We start from the raw sequence: 25,818 nt of genomic DNA on the forward strand, positions 1-25,818 counted from the left end.
AAGTAAAGAGGGTTGAGATTTTTGTGTGTGTGTGTGTGTGTGTGGTGTTGTATGATGTAGTTTGTCAAATATGTAACCCAAATAATCAGACTGCAGGAAAAAAATAGATCTTCAGGATCTGTTCTGGAACAAGCAGGTATGTGCAATTCACGTGGTTTGTGAGTGTATGCATGTGTACATAATTGGTCTGACTATATGCACGAGTGAATGAGAGAGGGTGAGAGAAACCAGATTGGTGTGTGCCTTAACGTTCCACCATCCGTGAGTTTGCCTCTATTTCTCATAAAATGTAAGGTTTTCTGACATATCTTTGTAGGCTGCCATTGCTAAATGACAGACAATTGATGTCCTTCAGAAAATGCACATCAATGTTAATGTTAACTCTATGGTTATTATTACAACCTTTTCAGTGTTTAAGAGGATTAGTTAAAATTTCCATAGTAATGGATTTGTCCACTTATTCTTGAGCTAGAAGATTGTGTGCATGGGTGTGTGCGTGCGTTGGTCAGGGGAGACTGCATATGTATGTATGTGTGAGAGACAAGGAAGAGATTGGTGAGTGGCTTGATTCTCAACTGTCCAAGTTCACAAAATATACATGATCTTATCTCAGGTTTTTGGTTTATGCCTTGTATAACTTTTGATGTGAGTTTTCCTGCTGTTTCAAGTGACTTTTGCCATTGTTTCAATGAAAGTGAGTTTTGCCATTTCAATGAATATGTGTTTCAAGGGCAGACAAGTTTACTGCTCATGCTAAGTCTGTTTTCATTGTGAGAGTGTATTGTTTGTTTAGCAAATGGCTATCTGTGTTTGTGCTATTTCAATATCTGTAATCTTTGTAGAAGCAAATAATAGAATATATGCGTATTAACTGGTGAGATAATCAAGTAATGGAATACTGGAATGGCTGAGAAGGGGGCTGCTGCTTGGGTTTGCTGCAGGAGGGGCTGCTCTGGGGTGGCGGTCTATTTCCCTTCCTAGAACCCTATTTGACCATGATCTGGCTCTGGTATTTCAAGCAGAAAATACATATGCAAAGGTAGCTGCAGTTTAACTACATTACAAGGTATCTTTTTCTTCCTATGCATTTAAATAATTTAAGGAAATGATTGCAGTGGCTTTCTTGGGGAATGACGCAGTGGGTGTGGCTCAAATAGGGGTGTTTCATGAGTGTGGTGATGGTGGAGCTTAAGGGGCGCCGGAGCACTACTTCGCCAAGGGCGCTATTTCAGCTAAGGCCGGCCCTGGTGGGGTTGGTGCGTTATGGGTAAGGGAGAAGCTTGAGAGTTTTTGGTTTCCATGAGCTTTAGCAACGGCGGAGTCAGATCCAAGGGATCAGATCCAAACTCATCAGCTGAGGACAGAATGAAAACTGACATCATCAGATCTGACATTCTTGCAGAATGAAAACTGACATCATCAGATCTGACATTCTTGCATCTGAGGGGAAGGAAAGAGGTCAAATCCAATGGAGGAAGGTACCAAACATATGAGTCCTTTGGATATACTACAAAGTTTACATGGTGAAAAACTATACACAAAAACAATTACATTGTGCTATAAAAAGTACACCACCCAAAATACAGTCTAAAACATATCAAAAAGCAATTTGCCAAATCATTTTCTCTCTGATGATACAACATCTATGAAAAAGATGGCAAAGGATACCCGGTCGTTTTTACACAGTATCTGCAAAACCATCAATCACAATAAGGAAATTCCTACAATAATGTTCAATGAGCCAAGTTTTTGCTATTTTGATTCCTTACACAGAAATTAAAGATCTTTGCAAAATTTACATGACAATTCTGTCAAGCACTGCCAAGTAAATCAATCAAGGTAATGCAGCTTTTTTTTTTTATAGGTTCATATGTTTATACTAGGCTATCTGCCCTAAGGCATTTATAAGCCTAGCCCAAATTTTTGTGGCTTACGCCACCCCTTATATGAAAAAATACTGTGCCCATTAGTTTGTTGTGCCTCTGTCCAGCAGTGACACAGAGATGATTCCTGGGGTAAACCTACGATCTCCCATCCACAGGTCAAGATTTCTCTTGAACAGAGAATGTTGAACGTTTTTTTTATGTCAGCTGGATAACCTAATGGACAAAACTGCTCCTTTACAGGGGTGCCACAGGAGCACTGTCTGGTTAAGTGACTTGCTCAAAGTTACTCAGTAGGTAAACAGAGATGGAAGGAAACAAACCCTGTACCTTTTTGGTTACAGGAAACAGCTCATTAGCAGTTAAGAGCTTTAATCCTCTGCACTGTCAGACTATTAGCAAATCAACATAAAACATTCCCCAAGCACGCGCACACAAACACATACAAGGAATCAGCAATATATCTCCAAATAACGCCTTTGAAAAATGGCAGACTGTAAATACTGTGTACAAGGCAAGCATGCAAACCGATAAAAAGGGTGAAAACATGGTTCACTAACCTGCACAATTCCTCATTACAAACGTGCGTAAACTAACACAAAGGAAATCTTTAAATGGCTGTGGTTTGGTTAGCCTAACCCACTTCAAATAAAGGTGTCTTAGCATCGGGATGCAGGGAATTTCTGGAACATTAACTCCTACAAAAGACAAAAAAAAGAAGAGACTTACAGAACATATACATATAACACACCCAGATCAACAGCATTTAAATGTTTAAACTGCTTCTCATATTCTAGGAAAACATACCCACTAAGTGTAGTGTTTGTATCTTTGCTCCAACTGGAATTGTTAGCTTATTTTCTGGAGGAATTGGAAAAGCTCCATTGCGATTTCGGAACTTCCCCAGAATATGGACCTGTGGCATGTACTTCCAGATGGCTTCTACGAGCTCTAAATGGGAAGTCTCCACACCCTGAAAAGAAACAAAATATTTCTTAAGCGTAAATACAAACATATGACACAACAAATGGGAAAAAACCCAGGGCATGGAATGGTCATTAGACTATGCAGCCTGCCATTAAGATGCTGCCTTCTACTGCTCAATCTGCAACAAGCCCAAATCTTCCTAAAGTTCTAATGGTAAAATTAATCTAAGAAGGCAATTCAATTACCATCTCACAGAAAAAAATCCATCCCAAATCCTAATCATTAATTGCCAGTTACATGTCCTTCTTCCCTCTCCATTTTTTTCTGCTCAATAATCATTTTCCATCTACCTTAGAACAACGCATGATGAAATCATACCCCATCCCATTCCACTTCAGATCAGCATGAAATCCACCTTCATTGCCAGCAGTGTGGTGTAGAGTAATAAAGTTTTGACTATGTTTCAATTAGCAGATATGTCTGTGGCACTGGCAAGGTGAGGATGATTGTGCCCATCATAGGGGGCAGAATGTACATTTGGATATACCTACAGTTTAGCTTTGGCAGAGGCTAGAGATGTACAAGGGGCTTTGTCTTCACAGAAATGGCTGAGTTACTAATAAGCAAGAAGACAAGTCAGCATGCTCCATTGCATGTCCATCCCTAGATGTCATGGGTGCATGGAAAATGTACCTCCTCAGCAGCAACATGATGCTGCCCTAGGATGCCTTGATCTCTTTATCTGCCCTAAGCATCCAGAGAAAGATGTCTGCAGAAGGCTCATCTGCTGGCAGGGGTAGGGGTGGGGGACTAGGACAAAAAAGGAACAAATCTACCTTTGTCAATCTTTTTTATCAGTCAGATGTATCCCCCCCTACATTCTCATCTCCTTTGCATTCATTTTACCACCCCATATCCTTAAAATATGAAATCCAGAACTGTACAAATACCATAAAGAAGGCCTCACAATTGAGCAAAACATCAATAACAGGATTTTCATATCTTTAGGTTCCACTTTCATAGTTAAAGGGCATGTCTCATTTAAAACAACCATAAAAGAAATGTATTCCTCCTTGGGATATGAATTATCCCCTGAAAATAAAATAACCAGACAATGTTTCACAGTTCAAGAAAACACCAGTAATAGGATTTTTGCATCTTTAGGCTCCACTTGCCTAGCTAAAAGGTGTACAGCACTCAAGACCATTGTGAAAGAGAATTCCTCTTCCCTGGAATCTGAATTACATTCTTGAAAAAACTAACCCATGCACCTTTTAAGCCTGCAGCCACAGCCCCTATCAAGTTTCTGACCTGGAAACTTTCTTGTTGGTAGTAATCACTTCAGTCACTGATGGGCAGGAATCTTTTTTTTTGGTACTTGACTGGGATTGTGCGAGCCTCAGTAGAAATCTCTCCTTTATACTTACAGTAGTGATGAAATTTTCAATAAACCAAAGTACCCAAATGCCTTTTTCATTCAATCCTCAGAACAAGATAGAACACTACATGCTGTTGATACACAGGGACAGAATCTCTCTTCATGGTTCTGTTTGCTTTGCTTCAAAAAAAACGAAAGACAGGAAATATCAAAGCAGAGTATCTCTAAATGGCTAACACACCATCTGTTTCTGCTATTCTTCCCTGGGTAGCAAACTTGCAAGCTATGTTAAAGCTCATATTTGGAGCACAGCCACATCTGTTGAGTTCCTTAACTCATTCACTCCAATGGAGCTCAGAAAATTTGCATTGAAACTTCCAATGGATGGAGCATATGCCTTTTGACAGAATCAAATTATGTCCTCACATGTCAAACAACTTGTTCATATCTCCGGAACCATAGGGGTTATGAAACAAGTATAAATGACAAACCCTTCAGCACAAACTATTTTTATAGTGGTAATATTCTTCAGGTTCTAGGTATTAAATAAAATTTTATAAGTCACACTAAACACAGTAACTATTCCATTTGTAATATTTTGTAAACAACTTACAATATCTCAGCAAGCACTCAAGTTACGTACACACTGTCAGCAGCACTTTATTCATCTAGCGCAGAGCTTCCATATGTCTGTGTAACTTGTTTGTTGAGATCTTTAGAAAAATGTGAAAATTATATCTATACAAATTAATATCATAAAAACACCAGTTAATATCTCTTCAACTGCACAGATATGAACAAGCAATATATGACACCTAGAGGCGTCAGTAAGAGTTAACTGCAGATGCACCTGGAAGCATTACTCGGATGCAATGAGTTAAGGAAATCAGTGAACAGGTTGTTTTGGAAGCAGCTACCAGGACACATGAACACACCTTTTCAAAGCACTACAACAAATTGGATAATGCCACTAAGACAAGAATGCTGCAATCCAGTCATTCCGTTTAGGTCACCTCCCATTCATGCTATATCTGTAGGAATTATCCCAGTACTCAAGGCAACTGCAACAGTAATCTAAAAAAACATTGGAAGTATGTGCTTGCCATTACACTGGATCATTTTCATCCTAGTTGTTCTCATATGACTGTATGGATGTAAGCCAATCACTGAAGCCAATCCAGCCCTTTACCTCATTACTATTAATAAAATTGTATCCGTGGCTGTCTTGGGTACAAAGGAGGAATTTGTTCTTAAAGATGATCAACCTTTCTGAAACACCAGATACAGAGGAGCAGAAGACAAGAGTTTGCAATTATGACATTCTCATAGCTGAAGTGACAGCTACTAAAAATAGGGTTTTCCAAGAAAGGAGCTTAAGGTTGGAGGAAGATGCTGGCTCAAAAGATGTTTTAGTCAAGGATTCGAGAATAAGGTTCGGGTTCCAAAGAGGAGAAGGGAGGGTCATTTCTAGGAGGACATAAAAGACCTCCCCCTCAAAAAGGTCTTGCATACTTTTTGGGCTGCCAGAAGAAGAACTGAGAAATCCATTATAAAAGGTAGAAATGGAAGCCAGCTGTACTTTGATAGTAGAAAAGCTGGAGCCAGCATCAAATAAATTTGAAAGGAAATGGAGAACCACTGGTATAGCAGGAGAAGAAAAAGGATCTATATCTTGTTGTTTAGCTCATAAGGAAAAATGTTTCCACTTAATTTAGTAGGCTTTATGAGTGTACTTCTTTTACAATGCTAACAGAATGCAGACCATGCTATGGGATAAGGCAAGATCTTGGACCATCAATGCAAACGGATAAACCAGGCAGTTAAATTAAGGCTGCTGCATTTGGTGTTGGACGAGGAAGCAAAAAAGGCTGCACCACATCTGGCTCTAATAACTGAAGAATAATTGAGCTACTGTGGGGTACAGAAACCACCTGTGAGGCATTAGAATGATCTACTGATCCAGTCTGCAAGGCACGTAATTTTCTCTGTGAAGTAGTTGCAATTAGAAAGTGGTACAAAGCGACTGCACATTGCCATACCCTTACAGCCTCTCTGCAAAAGGAATAGAATTTGGCTCATCGTTGACTGTTTAAATGCCACAGTACTGAGAAATTGTCTGACTGTATGGAAATCACTACTGGAGGGAGAAATCTCTGAAATTCTCACAGTGCCAGAAGAACTGCTCTAATCTCCGGGATACTGATGTGAATACTGGTCTCCTTCTGTCAGTGGCCTCTTGGACTACCCTCAAATTGTAATACCCTCCTACCCAGAGACAAGGCATCTGTGGTGACTGCTGCTGAAGGCAATGGAAGAACAATTGGCCTCTCGAATTTTACCACTGCAGAAGTCAATTACCAGTTTAGATGGCGTCTACATTGTTGAGTTATATGTGCATGAGCGGAGATGGGGTCCCTATAGTTGGGACCACCGAACAACCCCTGGAGAATTCTCATGAAGTAATGTGCATGACGGATCTTTACAATGTTCAAAGTCATCAACCCAAGAACTCTTAGGATGAAGGAAGCTGGAGTGGAGTGATGATCTATTAGCTACTGGGTTGCAGTTCTGATGGACTAAATCTGGCTGTAAGGAAGATTCACAAAGCATACTATTATGCCCAGGTGGTATCCTATGAAAACAATGGAATGAGTAGGCTGAAAATGCGATTTGTCATAACTGACAAAAATGAATACAGATAGGCAGACCTGCAGAAAATAATCTCTGCTTACCATGACAGGTTCCTTGATTGCAGCAGCAGGAGCCAAACATTTAAGTATGGGAACACTCTGTTTCCTTTCAGTCACAGATGGGCCATGACTACTGCCATGCACATGGTGAACACCCATGAGGCTGTGGTGAGACCAAATGGCAGGACTCTGAAATAAAAGAGATTGCCTCCCAGCAGGAAACAGTCACTTACTGGATGCTGGGGAAATTCCAATATGGAGGTAAGCACTCTGAAGGTCTAATTAAGTGCATCCAACTGTTTACCTTCAGACAGGGCAAAATCCTTGCAACATGACCATTCTGAATTGGGTTTTCATGTCACAGTGATTTAGGCTTTTGAGATTTAGAACTGGCCTGAGGTCCTTATTCTTTAGGACCTCTTGGGTGGCACTATTTTTGAGTGTGAGAGAGAGAGACTCTTCTTGCTGCTTTTTGAAACTGGAGTGGGATGTCTGAGAATAGTTAAGACCGACAGAAACTATATATCCCATAGATAGCATTTCTCTCACCCAACTGCCTTGTGTAATGGCCATCCACACAGCTGAGGGAGAAGCAGCTCCCAAATGCAGCCAGAAGGGAGCAGCAAGGCATGCCTTCAGGGACGTTGGGATTACTTGCCCAAAAAATGATCCCACAATCCCTAGTTTTGCAGAACTTCTCTTCCTCTTGATTGGCATCTGGTGAAGGGGCCACCTCAACCACAGCTGCCCCTGTCAAAAGAGGAGTCAAAGAGATGATGTTGCAATTTTCAAAACCATAGGGACTTGGACCCTTTCTGACTCCTGTTGAAAGTTCTTTCAGGAGTCTCAAATCGAACACCTATGGCAGACAAAGTCTGCCCTTCTTGCTCACACCTCAACAGTTTTTTTACAGAAGGTCCGAACAAGGAGGACCCACTGTATGGGACATTGATGGACACCTAGAAATTGTCTGCAATTACAAAGATAGAACCAGGCATGTCACCTCAATTTATTGCCTGTGTTCACTACTCTGGCAGACCAATCCACTGAGCTATGCAATAACTGCATGAAAATATTAGTGTTGTACAGCGTGGTACTTGCGACTCTCATTCTGCTTTTGGGATTTAGTCATGGATGGCTTACACAGTGTCTAAAGCCTGTTCTGCTAAATCACTGCGGAAGTGATTTATGTTTGTTGCATAGTTCACCCCTCTCTGGGCAAAGGTATTAGAGGCATAGGCATGCTTCCTCATCATGTCCAACACTCTAGACTCCCTGCTAGGTGGGCAAACACCTGCTGCATCATTAGACAGCTTTATCTTTGTGGCTACTGCTACAATCGTAGAGTTCACCAGAAGTCCCTAGACTACTGCTGCCAATTCTTAGGGGGACAAAGTATTTTATCTGGTTTCTAGGGATATGCGTTAGTGAAGTCAGGTTCCTGCCATGCCCTCCTAGCATCTAAATAGCACAGTGTTGCACTGGTTTGTGTTGTCACCTCACAGCAAGAGGTTTTCCAGTTCAATTTTCAGCCTGGATGCCTTATGTGCGGAGTCTGTATGCCCTCCCTGTGTTAGAGCATGTTTCCTCCGGGTGCTCCTGTTTCCCCCCACATTACAAAGACATACATCTGGAACATTTCTCCTTGGGCCTCCGCTGAAAACTGGTTCATTCCAAGTCAGACTTTCCTGGTAAACAAATGATAAATAAATAAACCTATAAGGTAGTCAGCAGTTAAGTAGAGGATGTGAACATTATGCCTCAAATACCACCTCAACGTCCACAGAGGGTGGGTTCAGTTTCTAAAATGTCTTCTGGCACACCAATTAGGGGATTTCGTCAAATGTGGCATTATCCAGACGGGACTGGAGGGGAATCCTCTGGAGCATCCAGACTGGTATCAAGTGTTAACACCATAGGGGAGTCCACACGCCTTCTCTTGCGAGCCCTTTTACTGGGAATATCTGAAGGGGGCTGGTTCAAATCCTCAGAGGGTTCTGACTGAACCAGTGTAGGTTTCTTGAGGCTTTCTGCTCTGTTCTGTCCAATGGACACTTGATGAGCAGGAAGTAGGACCAATTGTTGGGTAGCAGGTGTTGGAGACATCAGTAGAGGCTCTGTTGGTACTCCAGAAGTAGATGTAATCACTCTCTCCCTAGCTTCAAAGGCTGATACGGAGTCTGACAGTATCAGGGACCCCAAACTTGAAGCTGACTATGTCCCTTCCAAAGTGGATGCAAATGGCACCAAGCTGGGAAGTCCTGACACCAATAACACAGATGATCCAGAAATAGCATCCAGTGAGTCTGATGCATAACTATCAGGGTTATGGTGATGGCACCAGCCAGTGCAGAGCACACAGGCTTCTAAATGAATCCTCAGATCTAAAACCACTGGTGCTAAGCTAGGATCAGGTAAGGAGCTAGCAACAGTGAATGTGGGCCAACCAAATCCACCCCAGAAACACAAGGATATGTGATGACAACCATCTCAATTTGTGCCTCAGAAGAGCCCTCATCATACAGTCCTAATCTACATCTGCTATACTCCAGGGGTAGCTGACAGACCAAAGGAAGTAAGCAGATGATGGGCATGAGATCAGAAAAACAAAAATAGGACAGCTCCCTTTCAGATGAAAGCCTGCTAATAGACTCCATTGCAAGTTTGTCTTGTATGACACCTAAAGTGGTGTAAGCCTTGAGATAAAGTCACTTGCAACAGGACAGGTGCCAAAGGTAAATGCATCAAGTCCTGTTTGGAAATCTTTGGGGTTGAAGAAGGGGTCTGATTCTTCCAATTTCCCTTTTCTGTGATCCTTCTCCTTTTCTTTGTCTTTCTTGTTTTCTCTAAATTTTTTGGACTTATCATAAAGGGAAGCCTGGGAATCAAAAGGAAGAAGTCTCATAAGAATAAGTTTATTTCTGCATTTTACTAGAGAATGAAGCCTGAAGGCCTTACACATCATGCAATTCACTGAAAGATGGCCTGGCCTGTCTCTGGGCATTCCTCACAGAGGTTGTGGGTGTCCTGGGGTGTGAGTTTATGGCCACACTGACCATATTTCCTGAAGTCCTTTTCAATTCATTTTGATTTTCAACAATAGTATTAAAAACAGACCTTTTTTAAAACCAAAAGATTCAGAATAGACAAAAGCAAAGACTAGAACTCTAATTTTCTAACAAACAGTGTTACAGATGACAAATATTCTAAAAAGAAAATTTCATATCTATAAGAGAAACAAAAACAGGATTTAAACTTCCCGCCTAATGCCGCAAAGAAACCTTGTGAAATCTGACTTACTGAATGAACCTCATTGCCAGATGATGAAGAGGAAAGCATGGAGGAGGCTAGATGTTCACAGATGAGGTAAGGAATCCTTCACCACACCTCCCAAATGGAGTATTAGTGAAAAGAAAGAAGTTGTATAAAATCTTACCATAACATTAGATGACCTTCTCTCCTATGTTGCAGTGTTCTTTACATGAGGGAGATGGCCTGCCAAGCGACCCGACGGTCAGTCTACAAAAGTCTTTAGTGCTTAGGGTGTGTGGTACGTCGCACGCAGTATGCTATTGGACATAGGCTATAAAAGTGATGGACGCATGCACCATCCTCAGAACTGAGTGTCCCAGGGAGAACGCCTCAGAAATAGGAATGTAGCATAGATGCATGCAAGAAACAACAAATGCAGGGGGATGGAGGGTGGGATAGAATACTGCGATAGAGAAGAGAAGGACATCTAACATTATGGTAAGACTTTACAAAACTTATCTATGTCCTATTCTGCTGTTGCAGCATTTTTTACATGAGGGAGAGTGCAAAAGCTCATGAAGAGAAGGAGAGGGAGGAGGTAGGGGTAGAGGAGCTTTCCAGGAAGCCGTGAAGAATGGACCTGTTGAACCCTGCCCTGGATTTGGAAATGTTGTCCAGTTTGTAATGTTTGGTGAAAGTATGAACTGAAGTCGAGGTAGCAGCCTCCAAACTAGTGTCTAATCCTTTGAAAAAGGTGCCAGATGAATCCATGGCTCTGGTGGAATGAGCCCTCACTGGGGAGGGGAGGCTCTTTCCATGGTGTTCATAACAGAAGGTGATGGCTTTAGAAATCCAGGAAGAAATAGTCTGTTTAGAGACCGGAAGACCTAGGGCTGTAGGATGGAAACAGACAAACAGCTGGTCAATTTTCCTGATATTCTTGGTTTTATCCAGGTAAAACCTAAGCTGTCTGTGTACGTCTAAAGTATGGAGTCTATCTGCCAAGATTTGGGGGGAAGGGAAAAAGGTGGAAAGAAGGATTGCTTGGTTTAATGATAGCTCTTTGACCACCTTAAGCAAAAAAGGAGGGGTTGGTGCAGAGGGAAACCCTGTCCTTATGGAAGACTAGAAAAGGAGGAGAAGCTATAAGGGCTTGTAATTCTGAAACTCTTCTGTCCATACATGTCAAGCAGAGCGCCTCTTTGGCCTTCTTCAAAAGGAACCTTGATGATTGGATGGGAGAAAGGAAATTCACCCCAGGGATCACGTCAGTTGCCCTGCTAGACAGGGGTCCAGGTAAGTAAATAGTGTGGGAAGAAATAGCCAGATACTTGTTATGGCTAGGCTTGTATAGGCCCTAGGGCTAGGGCCGACAGCCTAGTACCAACCTATGAAGGTGATTGCCCAAAGCAATATAGTTTTCCAGGAGCAGAATTTTAAAGAGGCAGAAGCTGCTGGCTCAAAGGGGGTCAGGGTCAGCTTTTCCAAAACAAAGTTAAAATCCCAGGGAGGAGGCACTGGTCTCCTGAGAGGTTTCATGTGGAGGACACCTTTCAAAAACTGTCTGGCCTCAAACCTAGAGGCCAATGGGCGTGAGAGAAGCAGACAGGCAGAGATGGCTGACAAATGTACTTTCACTGAGGAATAAGTTAGTCCAGCCTCCAAAAACTCACAAAGGTATAACAGGACTGGAGTATGGCGGCATCCATGTTAGTGGGTCCAGTTTATGTGTGAGATCAGATTGAAAATCTTTTCCATTTGAATAAATAAGATTTTCTTGTGTTGGTTTTCCTGGCCTCCTGCAGTACTCTTAATCACGTTCTCTGAGAAAAGGTGTCTAAAAGGAATAGGGCCCTATCACCCACAGTGTCATTTGTAGGGGTGACAAGTGGGGATGAATGAGGGTGCTTTTGAGTTGTGTGAGTAAGTCCACTCTGTTGGGGAACTTGTGATGCCTGCCCCTGGCTACATGTAAAATTAAGGGGAATCAATGCTGTCTTGGCCAAAAGGGAGTCACCAACATTTTTGCTCTGTCCTGATGAATTTTCTTGAGATAAGAGGCAGGGGAAGGAATGCATATAGGAACACCCCTCTCCAACAGAAGCTTACGGCATCCATTTTCCAGGCCAGAGGATGTGGGTCTCTAGCACAAAATAGAGGAAGTTGTCTGTTCATGGGGGAGGCAAAGAGATCCACTTATGGAATACCCCATTGGTGGACAATGTCCAGAAACACGTCCCAGTGAAGCATCCATTCGTGGGGTTGGGTTTTGGACCTGCTCAGTGTGTCTGCCAAAACATTGATGTTGGACGGAATGTATACTGCCTGAAGTGGTATCTACAACTTGACTGCTAGCTCCCATACTTGCAGAGCTAGTCTGTACAGTAGGTATGAACTGCCCCCGTTTGTTTATATTCCCAAGCACAGTTATGTTGTCTGTTAAGACTTTGAGGGGCCCTGAGTTGAGGAGAGGCTGAAAGGCCTGGAGTGCCAAAAGTAGTGTTCTCATTTCTTTTATGTTGATGTGCTCTTTTCTTTGCAAGGGTAACCAGGTGCCTTGAGCTTTCACAGTAACTAAGGCTGCCCTCCAGTCTGAGTCTTAGGAATCTGTGTACATTTCCTGTACTGGTGGCCGAGGATGGAGTGAGAGTCCTGGATTGAAAGAGAGTTGTTGTTGAATCCACCAACTTATTTCTCTCTCCAGGCAGAGAAAGAAGAGGGATTTGGAACTCCAGTGGATGAGCATGCAGAGTCCACACTGACTTTGGGTACCATTGCCATTTCCTCATGTGCATCTTTGCCAAGAGGAAGCATGGGAATGGTGGAAGCCGAGACGCCCAGGGTCCTGAAGTAGGTCCTGGTTGAAATGTGGGAGTGGGGAATGAGACTGTGAAAGAACACAGAGAGCTCCTGGGCCCTCCCTGTAGGGGAGGGAAACCTTCATGAGGTCAGCTTGAATCCTGTACCCCAGGAAAATCTGGTTCTGTGTTGGGGTGAGGGCTGATTTCTTGTAATTTATGGTGAATCCCATGGAAAGGGGGATACTAATTGTGCAGTTGAGTTCTGCAGCAACTCTGTACTGTCTGCTTGGAGCAGGAGATCCTCCAGATATGGGAAGATTTGGATGTCCTCCAGTCTGCAGAATGCCACCACTGGTGCTATACACTTTGGGATGACCCTTGGGGTGGTAGAAAGACTGAAGGGTAAGGCAGAGAATTGAAAAGTGTCCAGAAGCTACAGAGAATCTGAGATATTTCCTGTATTTTGGGTGGATTGGAATATACTGATAGGCATCCTTTATGTCTATGGAGGCCATAAAGGCTTGAGGTATGATCAGGGGAAATGAGGTTTGCGAGGGGAGAATCCTGAAAGAAGGTACCTTTAAGTAAGTGTTTAAAAAGGAGAGGTCTAAGATGGGTCTCCAGGGTCCTTATTTCCTTGGGATCAGGAATAGCCTAGAAAAGAATCTCTTTCCTCTTTGATGGACAGGTACATGTTGGACGTTCCTTGATCCAGGAGCTGCTGAATCAATGGCGACAACAGAGGTAGATGTTCTTTGGGTAGTTGGGGGATGCCCCTGAATGGTGGTTGAGACTCCGACACCATGATGTATCCATTTTTTATTATGGACAGTGCCAAAGAGTCTTGGGTAATGGTTTCCTAAACCAGTCTTGAAAAGGATAGGTGAAATGGGGGGGGAGGGTTGGGGACCAGGTAGTCAAATGGAATCTGGTCTGTTAAGAAAGTGCTGCTTTGGAGGTGGGGTTTTCTGTGGAGTATGAAAGAACTGTTGCCTGTTTCCTGTTTCTCTTGGACTCAGCTTAGCAGGTCCGGAATGCCTCTGGACAAAGGCTGGTTTAGAGGGATAATTTCTCTGGAATTTAGGGACCGGAGAAACCAGGGGGTGTTTTAGATCTTTCATCTACTTACCCTTCTCTTCCAATGTTTTGAAGAGTTCAGTGGCCACATTGCCAAACAAGGCTTCATTGTCTCCAGGGAAGCATCCATTAATTTGGATTTAATATCCTCTGGCAAGGGTTGTAGTCTGAGCCATACGAACCTCCTTAGGACAGACCCAGATGCAGCTGCCCTAGCAGAAGCCTCTACTGCACCATAGCTACATTTGATAGAATGCCTGGTCATCTGGGAGGTGGTAGCTAACAGGGATGTAGCTAAGTTTTTCTTCTCGTATTCAGGTAATTCAGAAATTACTTACGACAGCTGACACAAGAGTTCTAATGATTATTTAGTCCTTTAAGTAAGTGTTTAAAAAGGAGAGGTTTGGTAGTTTATAGCTCTGAATGCAAGAGTGGCAGGATGTATAAACGTTCTTACCTAATCTTTCCAAATGCCTGCTGTCTTTGTCTGAAGGAAGCAGGGAAGATGCCTAAGGGGTTTGTCAGAGGACACTGTGATGATTGATGTATCTGCTGCTAGTCCTCTAATTAAATACCTGCAATCTACATGCACCTTATAAAATCTGTCGCTTTTTTTAGGTGCTGGTGGTTGAGAGTCAGGGGCCTTGCTAGAGGATGCAAAGGCATCTAAGAAGGCTGGAAGGATGGGGGGATAGCAGAGGGACTAGGGTGGTCACTTGGAACAGATCATAACAACATTTTTGAATATCCATCATTTCAGTGGTTTCCCACTTCAAATGGTCTTGCATTATAGTCAAAGTGTCACTAAAGGAAATGTCTTCTACACAAGAGTCAGTCCCATTAGAATCTTTCTCCTGGGAAGCATAGTCTAGTGGAGAGGGTATCTGGGTAGAGTAGACTAGGCACTCCTCATCATAGTAGAAGGTCCTCCTCAAATGATGATTCTACCATGGCCCTCTTTTGTGAAGGGGCAGGTCTTGGGGATGTAGGGATAGTAACCCCTGGAGGGGGTTTAAGAGACATTAGGGCACTTGAAGATGCTTTGGGAAAAGGCCTGCTAATCCTTTTGTGGGTCAGAGGTAGGAGAAATGTGTTTAGTTTTCTGTTTATTTTTGCTGGGCATGTCCAGTCTATGGAGAGAAGGCAGGCCGTACATAGGCCTGCATTCTGTAATGTCTGTATTCACTTCCTCATGAACAAGGATGGTCAAAATCCCTCGTGGCCCTTCATAAATAATGAGTCGTGGTTCCACTTGGATGTCTGCAGAGGACACCTGCGGTACCTCTGAGGACATGCCACTATCCTGTTCCAAGGCGATCTCCATTACGGGTTTGGTCTGTGGCTTGGACAACAGCCTAGAGTCAATCTTCGGAATGGTAGTCGTCTCGGGAGAGATGTTAGGCCCTGTAGGTGCAGCCAAGGCTTCTGGCCTCAGTTTCTTAGCCTTCTGCTTTGCTACTGACTTGGCTTCTGAAGTTGAGGGACTTTCCACCCTTTTGGAGAGGAGTTTAAGACGATTTTCCAGATATATGGAAAGTGAGTTTAGTCTACTCTGCAGGGTTTTCAGGAGAAACAATTGACATATAGGGCAGGCCTTATGGTCAGGGACGGCCCAAGACAGAAAAGGTACTGTTGATGGCTGTCCTTATGTGGGAATCTGACATCCACATTCACATTTGCCTTTCTTGGATGACAATAAACTTAAAACGCTATTAAAAGTAAGAAAAGGATTCCCCAACGGGGCACTTATCTGAGCAGAAGTTTCTTCTGCAGTCAGAACGTACATACGGGAAGCGCTTTCTGAGGATAGTGTGTGCATACGTCGCTTTTATAGCCTACGTGCAATGTACCATGCACCCTAGGCACTAAAGACGTTTGTAGACTGGTTGATATCGGGTCACTTGACAGGCAATCTCCCTCAAGTAAAAAATACTGCAACAGGAGAATAGAAGGACATCTTAACATATTTAGAGATGTTTGAGAAGCCAGAGAGATGGCACACCATAAAGTCTGAATGATGGAAAATTTTTCTGGCCACTGTGGGACTCCACGACAATTTATATAACATAAGAAGGCTATATGGCCTTTTGGTGCAAGCTGTACTCCTCCCCACACTAAATATGGACTCCTCATTATTTCTTTTGCTCCTAATTTCAATCTACAGAAAACAAAATTCTCAGATTGGTTAATCTAGCTAATGACAGAAAGCTTTACTGCATTACACTGAAAAATAAAATGGCTCTGTGTGTTATCCAGGCCACCCTTACTTTTAACACACTCATTTTTAATATATTCCACAAAAGACATCGCCTACCTCTCCTTCACAAACTCATCATCAGAAGTCAAAGCTACTCCTTCAGGAAGCTATTTAGATACCTGTAAAATGGCTTTTTCTAAGGCAAAAGCAGCTGGAGCAGAATTCTTAAACAGATTCAGAAAATCTGAACAGGTTCAGTCATTCAAAAAATCTCTTAAATTACATCTTATTAAAGAAAAAAAATGAAAGTTCTTATAGAAAATAAAAGTCCTTTAGAGAGGCAGGCTAATCTCCCAAACCACCTTACAATTTGGACAATGTACAAAAAATATATAGAGAAACGCAAATATATTACATATAGATATATTTTTGCATGTAAATTTATCTTTAGGTTGTAAATCTGCCCTTCTCCCATTTTTCATTTGCACATTGTAAACACTACTAATTTTGTCATCATGTTCCACACACAGATTCTACCTCTTGAGTAACTTCATAAATCTATGTTATTTGTTTTGATTATAATAAATGCTTATGTGTTATTTTTCCATCTTGACATAAAACAATAAGCGTTGTCTTTGCCTGCCAGGCCCAGGTCATGGGTAAAGACCAGGACCAGCCCACGTACCCAGTTTATGAGAAGGCGGTAACTAAGCTTGTCTGCTAGTAGACTGAACTCCTCAGCAATGAATATAACAGTAGAAATCACTCTTACTGGAATACCCACTACCACAGTTGCACAGCTTTGCTGCACAATGGATGCCAACAAGATCCCCCATCATCTGATGACATACCAGACTACTGTTATTTATTTCAGTTTGATGACGGGGGAAATCCACTGGACCTAAAAAGAGCCAGTTTTTAGTGGAAGCCTAGGAAGAAACGTCTGAGTAACAATGACAAACATATTAGCATATACACATAAAAAGCAAAGAAGTCATACAGCTTTATGCAGCATTCAACAGTAAAAATTAAAAGAAAAATCTACATTCTACAGTAATAATAAAATCTAGCAACTGCACAGTCTAAGAGTCATTAACAGTGAATTACAACTGAAATTTTCAATTAAAAAAAATGTTGCTGAATTGGATGAAAAGGGATATTTTTCTTTTAGGAACAGGAGTGTTAAAAGGTTATCAACAATAAAAAGTGTTGTCAACTCCAGGGCTAAGATATGAAGATGAAAATCCTGGGGTATTAAAGTTCTTTGGATTTTGCCTGTTGAAATGTCTGATCCCTGGGCAGATCAATAAGTAGTCACAGTCACTTGAGAAGTCTGAAGCTGAAAGGAATTCCCTCCCTGGAAGCTCTCAAGATCTAACCACCAGAAAAAATAAGAAAGACAAACAACAGAAATTCAAACTGTGTGGAAAATGAAGTCAACACTGAGATCACTCAACCTGGGGTCTGGCATGAAACATCATAGCAGGTCAGCTGGAAATCAACACTAGATCATGAACGCAATATTCTGCTGACATGCAGTCACTCCCTGTAAAGACACAATACGACAGCAGCCTGTGTGGTATAAAAAAAGTTTAATGAATCCTGACATCAATAAAACATCTGAAAAATGTTACACCTGAACTGGAGAGGAGTAATGAAACTTTGAGGATCAATTTGATTGCAAACAGGATAACAGACTGAGCAAAAACTGCTGGATAAGACAATATTGTGCGTCATCCTAGTAAGGAAGCAGTTATCCGGTCAGTGAAAAATCCTGCAATCTTGAATGAGCTGCCACTAATGGAGAGGGTATTTGTTGAACACCACACACAGCAATGAGCCCAAAAGCCAGGTTTTGAAGAGTCTGAGCCTGTTAGCTGCTCCTGCCTTGAAGAGAAAGCCCTTTGACTCTTAGGTGACCTTGTTGTGGATATAAGCATAATACAGGCCCAAAAAGCACCACCAATCTTCTATGGAGAAGCATGGGAGGATGCACTGCACTACACCATGACCATAAAAAAATGACTCTAGCTAAAGGGTGTTTAAGCTGTTAACATTCAGAATGGGCCTTAGGTTCATAGGCATGGACACTAAAAAGAACCTAGAAAAATATCCTAGCCCTTCCTGGTCCAGTGGAACTTATAATGACTCTTCTGTTAAGGACCTTGAGCACCTACTTCTTTGCCAATGCCTTCTGATGGGTGGGATATCAGGCAACAATTAGGAAAGGAAATTAACTTGGGTAAGGAATGGCCTTGAGTATCTAGCAGTAAATCTCCCTTACCCAACAGTCTGTGGAAATGTTTCTCCAAGCTAGGATATGAAAAGAGAATCCGATAAATTCTTCTTATGGAATACAGATAGAAAAGGAGTCAGGACTCCTACAATCTGTACTAGGACAGACTGCAGCCTCATGAAAATCACTTAGGGGCCCATGACCTCGGTGCAGGTAGCCAACGTTGACGGACTGCTTCCAGAACTTCTCCTTTTGTTGTGGTTGTTGGGCACATCTGAACCACATCCAGTGTTGTCTTCTCTCTGTTTCAGTAAGTAAATGCTGTGTACAGTCAAATTTAATAGCCAAAGTTGTTAAGGTTCGGGTCAATTTCCTTTATGTTCTTCAAATGTTCATCTACTTGAAGAATAAAAAGAAAGAGGATGCTGAAGTGACAGTCAGACTAAGTCATCAGGGCCCCTGTAGCGACAGTCAAAGGTCACTGTAGTGTTCAGGATGAACTCAGTTAAATGCAGCCAGAAAAACTAGTTAATAGCCGTGTCAGATCTTGACATCCTATCATCCCCCTTCCATACAACTGCAGGCTATACGGACCATCAGGTTTTTGAAACTCAATGAAATACAAGCTTTGATCCTCATTTTTTTCATACAAGATGTCTGAGGGCAATTCTTCTGCTGTAAGTCATCTGCTGCATCTCCCTTTAAGTGCAACATGTGCATGAGCTAGTTTATCTCCCACAAGGATAAACTTGTGAAAGAGATTAAACATTTCCAAAATGTCTCCATGACTCAAGATTACTTATCGGAGAAAAGACAACCAAGCTCTAAAGGACAGGAACCCTAGAGGCAAGGATTGTCTCAGTAATGGCAACTGAGCATTTCCTCAGACAATGGAATTTTAAATCCAGCTTCTTTTGTAACTGGTACTATCAAGTATGTATTTTCCCAGGCTTTGTGTCACCCTAAAAATGACCATAAAGTGGAGGTGGGTATTTATTACTCAAATTGGTTAATAAGGTCTGTGGGCTAGTTCACAGACTCCTAAGCCATGACTGAAGCCATCTGGAAACACAAGTACTCTGACTGAAAAAATTCTCATTCAAGAGGACTGGGCTGGAAGGCACAAAAGCTTTTTGGAGTCTCCACTAAAGATGGGGGAAGTGGCCCAATGAGACCATGTCCAGTTTACCATATTAATGGTAAGAATTCCATAAACATGATGTCATCAGGGGGGAATAAGGGAAGACTCTCCAACAACATCCAGTCTTCAAGTAAGTACAACTGGATCAGGTTTGAGCTGCTTACTTTTGCAAATAAATATTCTGTGTTTTTTCGTGGAGGCTCTGTCTTCTAAGTAACAAAAAAAAAAAAAAAAAAAAAAAAAAAAAAAAGCAATCTCTTACAGGCTGACACAGGAAGAAAACAACTTTAACAAGTGTGACAGTGACATAGAAGATGATGGATGGGAATTCCGGCATGGGAGAGAAATGGCCAGAAAGACAGAAGGTTGTGGGGGCCCTAAGGAATGTTATCATATAGGTCAAACAACACTCAGTTAAAAAAAAAAAAATACACAGGATAACACCAACTGGCTGCCATCCAGTAAAACCACAGGATATCAACACCTGGCCTTTCAGTCCTTGAAAAGTTGGTATCAAAGCCACCAATGCCTATAAGGCTGGTATCAGAACATTACAGGTCAAGAAAGCTAATTTGGAGAGATGATGAGGGAGCATCAGACTTACTGGTGCTGGAGAAACTAAAGTCAGACGTACTGAAAATGTGAGAAAAGATGTCACGGACTGGCACACTAAAAACATATGCATAAGTTAATCAGTGATGAAAGAACCAGCATGTGACCTTGTATTGACGGGAATAAGGAAACACTGTGTGTATGGGGGGGGGGGGGGGGCACTGTCAGAGAATACTGGTACCTTGAAACCATGGGAGCAGAGGATGGTCATCCTTACAGAGAAGTCCCAATATCCTGGTCATATCCTGTTCACTAAACGCAGTAATTGGTACATTACAATCAACTGGTGGAAATAATGGTGAATGCTTGGGTAAAATCTGGATGAGAGTCCTTGGAGAAGAAAGATAGGATTTAAACCACAGTAAGCAATGCATCTGAAGTCTCCATAACCATTAAGGGTAATATTACAAGACTCCTCAGGCAGATTGCCAGGATTCTTAGCTATCAACTTATGATAGAACTGCCCTGGAAATGGGGGGCTATTCACCAAGGAGAGCTACAGAGATAAAGAGAATTTCATTTTTTTGATAGTGGAAGACTTTTTTTTTTTAATGAAAGGTATTTCTGATGAAGCGTGATGCTTTTCCAAGCCAAATGGTTGATCAGAAAGAGAAAGTCGAGACACTTGTGACAGGCCCAGAAGATTGCTTCGAAAGAAGAAAAAATTCCACTACATTCTCCCAAAGATGTTTAGTTATATAACTGAATCTGTACAAAAAGGACACCTAAAGGTACCATGCTGAGGTATGTCAGCATGTGGAAAAGACCTGCCACAGGAATATTTAGGGAAAAAAAGCAGAGAGGATATTGCAAGCTTTCACTAATAAAGGCTGGATCCCAGCAAACAAAGAAAAAAGAAGTTACATTTCTCAGAAAAACTGGAACTTAGCCAGCTCTGTGTGGCATACAGAGATAAAGCTTTGTCTATATTTTGCCAAGCCAGATATGATTAGGGGCTTCTTAATGGAAAAGAAGCCAGAAAGTGAGATGAATGGTGACAGTACCTGCTTGCCTCTTTCGTGAGGGAACAAATGAGAAGCACATGCTCCAGGTACACAGTCCCCAATGAAATCACTGATGGAAACCTGGAATTACCACAGCTGCTTGCCTTCAAGAAGCCAATGTACCTGGAAGTATATCTTACACAGAAATGGGCGACATATCCTTACATATGCCCACTGCACATCATCCTTTGGAATATAACTAGTATACAGAAAAAGAGAAACTGACAGGGTTTTAAGTATAAAACCCATGATTTCTCAAGAAGAATGACAACACTACCTTTACTTTCAAACTTCAGCTATAGGAGAAATGAATGGGTTGCAGGGTCCCCACCTCCTGGGAAAACAAAAAGATTTCAGTGAGGAGAATGTCTGATTGTCACACAGGAATTCAGAGGAAAAAAAGGGAAAGAACTTATTGGAAATATAAAGGAAGGAAACTCAAAAAGAAAAGTATTTGTAGCACTAACACTAAATACACATAAAAAGGCAGCCTTGGGCCATTACATCAGAAATAACTGCATAAAGGTGATGCCGTACTGCATGACAAGAAAGGGAGGTTTAGAAAGCAAGTCTTAGAAAGTTCTGTATGCTAAGTTGCCCTAATGTCTGCCAGATACATTGCAATGGTTGACAAAGATGAATTTTCAACTACTTTCCTAGACTCCCTTCACACATAATCTTTACAAACATAACATTTTAATCTTTTAGAAACATTATCACTGAATTGCTGGTCTACATAAAACTTTTAAGTTGGTCAAAGCCATCACTTGCTATTATTCTAAAACCTAACATTTTGGTTTTACAGTCTCCTTTGGGTTTAAGAATCATGCCAGTCCCTTACTCTTATTTGCTACTTTAGATGAAAACAGTCTGGCCTAATCAGACATCATCCCAATAAACATTTTATTTAATATTCTGCCCACAGGAATTAATGTTACCACCTCAAGATAATTTCAATGCATTTCCTACCCAAGTATAACTGCCCTGAGTCATCATCAGTGCATCAAGTGCTGTACATTAGTAATAATAGACAAAACGCGGATAAACCATGTCAGGAGACTATGCTGTAAAAAAAAATAACGGACAGAACTGATAAATCAAAAAGAAACTGTTTTAGTGCTTCACCATGCATGCACACAATCAACACTCCCAACTCATATACTCCACTTATTTACAATATTTAAATCAATTAACCAATGAAAAACTTTTTTACTTAACCAAGTAAACTGAGCTGCCTGTCTTTAAAACTAAAAGGAAAAGCTCAAAATGGTGAGCTGTATTTTAAATTTCAAGTCACGCCACCAGTCACTGGAGACCAGCACTAATAAGACTGGATGTTTAAGTTGTTACACTCTAACAATATAACATGACAATATCTATGAAGAATAGGGATAAAGCATGGACTATGACAGCATTTTGGGAGCCAGGCAAGTGGGTATTTTTTGCCAGGCACCTACACATGAAAATAGGGGTGAACTTGGCATCATATCTCACCCGACATCTGCAGCAATTGGAGAGACCCCAAAAGTTCCTCACCAAAAGGATAAAGGGACTCCAAAATCTGTTATATGCTGCCAGATTGAAGAAACTCCAGCTCTATTCAGTCGCATACCGTCTGCTCAGAGGTGACATGTGCCTGACATACAAGGCCATGTCCAACACGGAATTAATGGACATGCTCCACCTCAAAAAATCCATATCCAACAAAACCACTAGAGCAAGCGACTTAAACCTTAGCACAGATATAAATAGGACGTGCTGGAGGGATAGATTTATCACTCAGAGACTCCCTATGCTGTGGAATAAAATCCCGGTCCATGTGAGGCAGAGCACCTCGCTGGCTCTGTTCAAGAGAAATCTTGACCTGTGGATGGGAGATCGTAGGTTTACCCCGGGAATCATCTCTGTGTCACTGCTGGACAGAGGCACAACAAACTAATGGGTACAGTATTTTTTTATATAAGGGGTGGCGTAAGCCACAAAACTTTGGGCTAGGCTTATAAATGCCTTAGGGCAGATAGCCTAGTATAAACCTATGAACCTATGGGTCAAAATGACACCATACTATCTGGTGTACAGATGCATGGATGCATTTATGCAACCCCTTCAGGTAACACTGTCAGTTTGTTATCACAGCCACTGCAGCTATGTAAGGTTATTCTGGTCAGGGATGATGTGAATGCTCCTGCCTTTTAATTTAGACACACAACTGCTATTAAGACTTGGATTAACACAACAAATTAAAATGCCCTGCCACTCAATCATTCATCTTTTTAAACATATGTCAATAGTTGTGTGACACAGAATTTATATTTTGATGGTAAGCTTTACTAATTAAGGAAGCACATTTATCAACACGCACTTTTTTCTTAACATAATTTTTGCACTTGCAGAAACAGGTAAAACTTGCAACTTTTCTTTTAGTTTAGTTAATAAACTTGCACAATTACATGGTAGCAAAAAAACTAATTGAGATGGAAGGAATTTATCCTTATACTTTGAAGTACAGTAAATAATGTAACAATAGATTAAAACCTTCATTTTTTTCATTAACTACTTGCAAAACTATTTAAAGTGATTTAAAATTGCTAACAACCCTGTTGAACTTGTAGAAAAACTGAATTTAAATCTAATCTTCATAACTTTAGTAAAATAAGCTTTTGGTAAAAATGTACACACATGCACAAACAGCTTGATCATAATCACAATGTGTTATTTTCTTGAAAACTGCTATACTTCAACAATACACATTATCTATCTCTTTTTTATGAATAAATGTTTTCATACGTCTGCCTAAAACTTTTCAGCACTGAAATTTTCTTTTCAATACAAGTCAACTTATTTTATGTGAGCTCCCATGACATACTGAATATTTTTAAAGTACACTAACCTTTAACTAAGATGTCACTTTAAGTACTTACGCACTGCATCATATTTATACTGATCAAGCATCAGATTAGTTACTACTGAAACTTTAGACATCACTTTTATATTTTGCTATGTGAAAAAAATTAGTTTATAACTGCAAGGAAAAAGATAAATGAATAATCACCCATTGTGATAAAGCCCCCCTCCCCAAGCAAAGTCTGAAGCATCTATTCTAATAGAAGAGAAGAGGAGGTGTAAAGAAGAGGAGGAGACCTGGTTTGAGAACAAGTCAATCTACCACAGTACCTTCCTTCTCACAATACTCAGCACTATAATCTGAAAAGATAAAGGGTGTTGATGCAAATATCAGACTGACAAAGTACCACTGAATTTTTATTTGTAGATTGTTACTAGGATAACGACCTGGAGGCCTTTCTAAGCCTAGCTAAGTTTTCCCGAAAAAATAATGATGTCTTTTATCCAAAGAGGACATTGAGGGCTAGGCATTTATAACCTACCTCTGTCCATAAGGGACATGGGTGCCAGACCCAGCGTAAATTTCCTATTCCCTATACACTGGCCTAGGTTGAGCTTAAATTGGGTAATAGACAAACTCAGCTTCACATGGATGGGAAGGCTGTTTCATGAGGGCAATATCTAGAACACACATCTCTCTCTCCAGCATGTTCTGTTTAAGTCACAGACAAAATTCAGGTTGCTAAACCTGGTATTTATGGTAGTGTCTGACTTACAAATATGCAGGAGATTCATAAGTGTGGGGTTTGCAAATACCTTGTAAGCCAGGCAGAGATTAACCTTCAGCAATGTAAAGGACACTGAGTACAGGGAAAGGGCTTTAAGGTGCTCTGCGTAAGGCAGGTTTGTTACACCTTGTATTCTTTTTGAAAGGAACCCAAGAGGTCTCCCTAGTTGCAAAATATGCCTGGTCAGGTACATACCGTAGGGAGCACTGTACTCTATGATTGATCTGATAAGAGAAGAGTACAGTGGGATAATTACCATAAATTGAGCAACATACAAAGGATTTCCTCACCACTGTGGCCACATGGTGGTCGATGGTAAGGCTGCTGCCTATGTGCTTCCCAGAGACCTGACCACTGGATCGACTCTTATGGGTATAAAATCTGTTACTACACAGATGTCTACACTCTCCAGGAAGAGGAAGGCTTGCAGGGAGTGGAGTTTCTTGTTAAGACTTCTGGCATTGAACAGTACCTCTTTCAGATATTCTTTTATTTTATTTATTTTATTTTACGTTTGTTTACTGGGAAAGTCTGTCTGGACACAGGTCCTTTTTCAGCAGAGGCCTGGGAAGAAAAGCTCCACATAATACATAATAACATAATATTTACATAACATCATAAATCCAGATGCAATATTTCATGGTATAGCACATAGAAGATGAGCTAGAAATGCAAAAGGACATGGAAAAATGAATAATCATAGTACAGGCTATCTGGTAGGTTATGCAATTAGTAAAAAGTAGAAGTGAAGAACAATTGGAATAGTACAGAAGTATACAGAATAGGTAGCATAAGACAGTGGGACTAGGTAATTTATTAGTCTGTGGATGTTCTACATCCTCTAACTCTAGGGACATTGACTTTGCCTATCTGGTTCTATGTAGTTGGTATCAAAAAAGTTAGTCAGGATTTTTTGGTAAAGGGAGTAGAGTCTATGGGATTAGGAGAGGTTGTTGATTTTTTTGTAGGGTCATTTAAGTATGGGGGT

At 41.2% G+C, this 25,818-nt stretch overlaps 1 protein-coding gene across 1 annotated transcript in view; it reads right to left on the minus strand.

Annotated features, from left to right (window-relative positions):
* The window catches only part of FBXO38 (F-box protein 38), a 3,050,069-nt gene that overhangs the window by 2,290,144 nt on the left and 734,107 nt on the right, over positions 1-25,818 (minus strand). Inside the window, exons 5-6 of the mRNA XM_044069370.1 lie at positions 2,691-2,856; positions 2,444-2,581 (exon numbers count right to left, since the gene is read on the minus strand). Of these exons, the coding sequence (XP_043925305.1) occupies positions 2,444-2,581; positions 2,691-2,856 (304 nt within the window). The remainder of the gene's footprint in view (positions 1-2,443; positions 2,582-2,690; positions 2,857-25,818) is intronic.

Source organism: Protopterus annectens, chromosome 4.part0 (genome assembly GCF_019279795.1).
Source record: "Protopterus annectens isolate FY-2018-M chromosome 4.part0, PAN1.0, whole genome shotgun sequence".
NCBI classification, from domain to species: Eukaryota; Metazoa; Chordata; order Ceratodontiformes; family Protopteridae; genus Protopterus; species Protopterus annectens.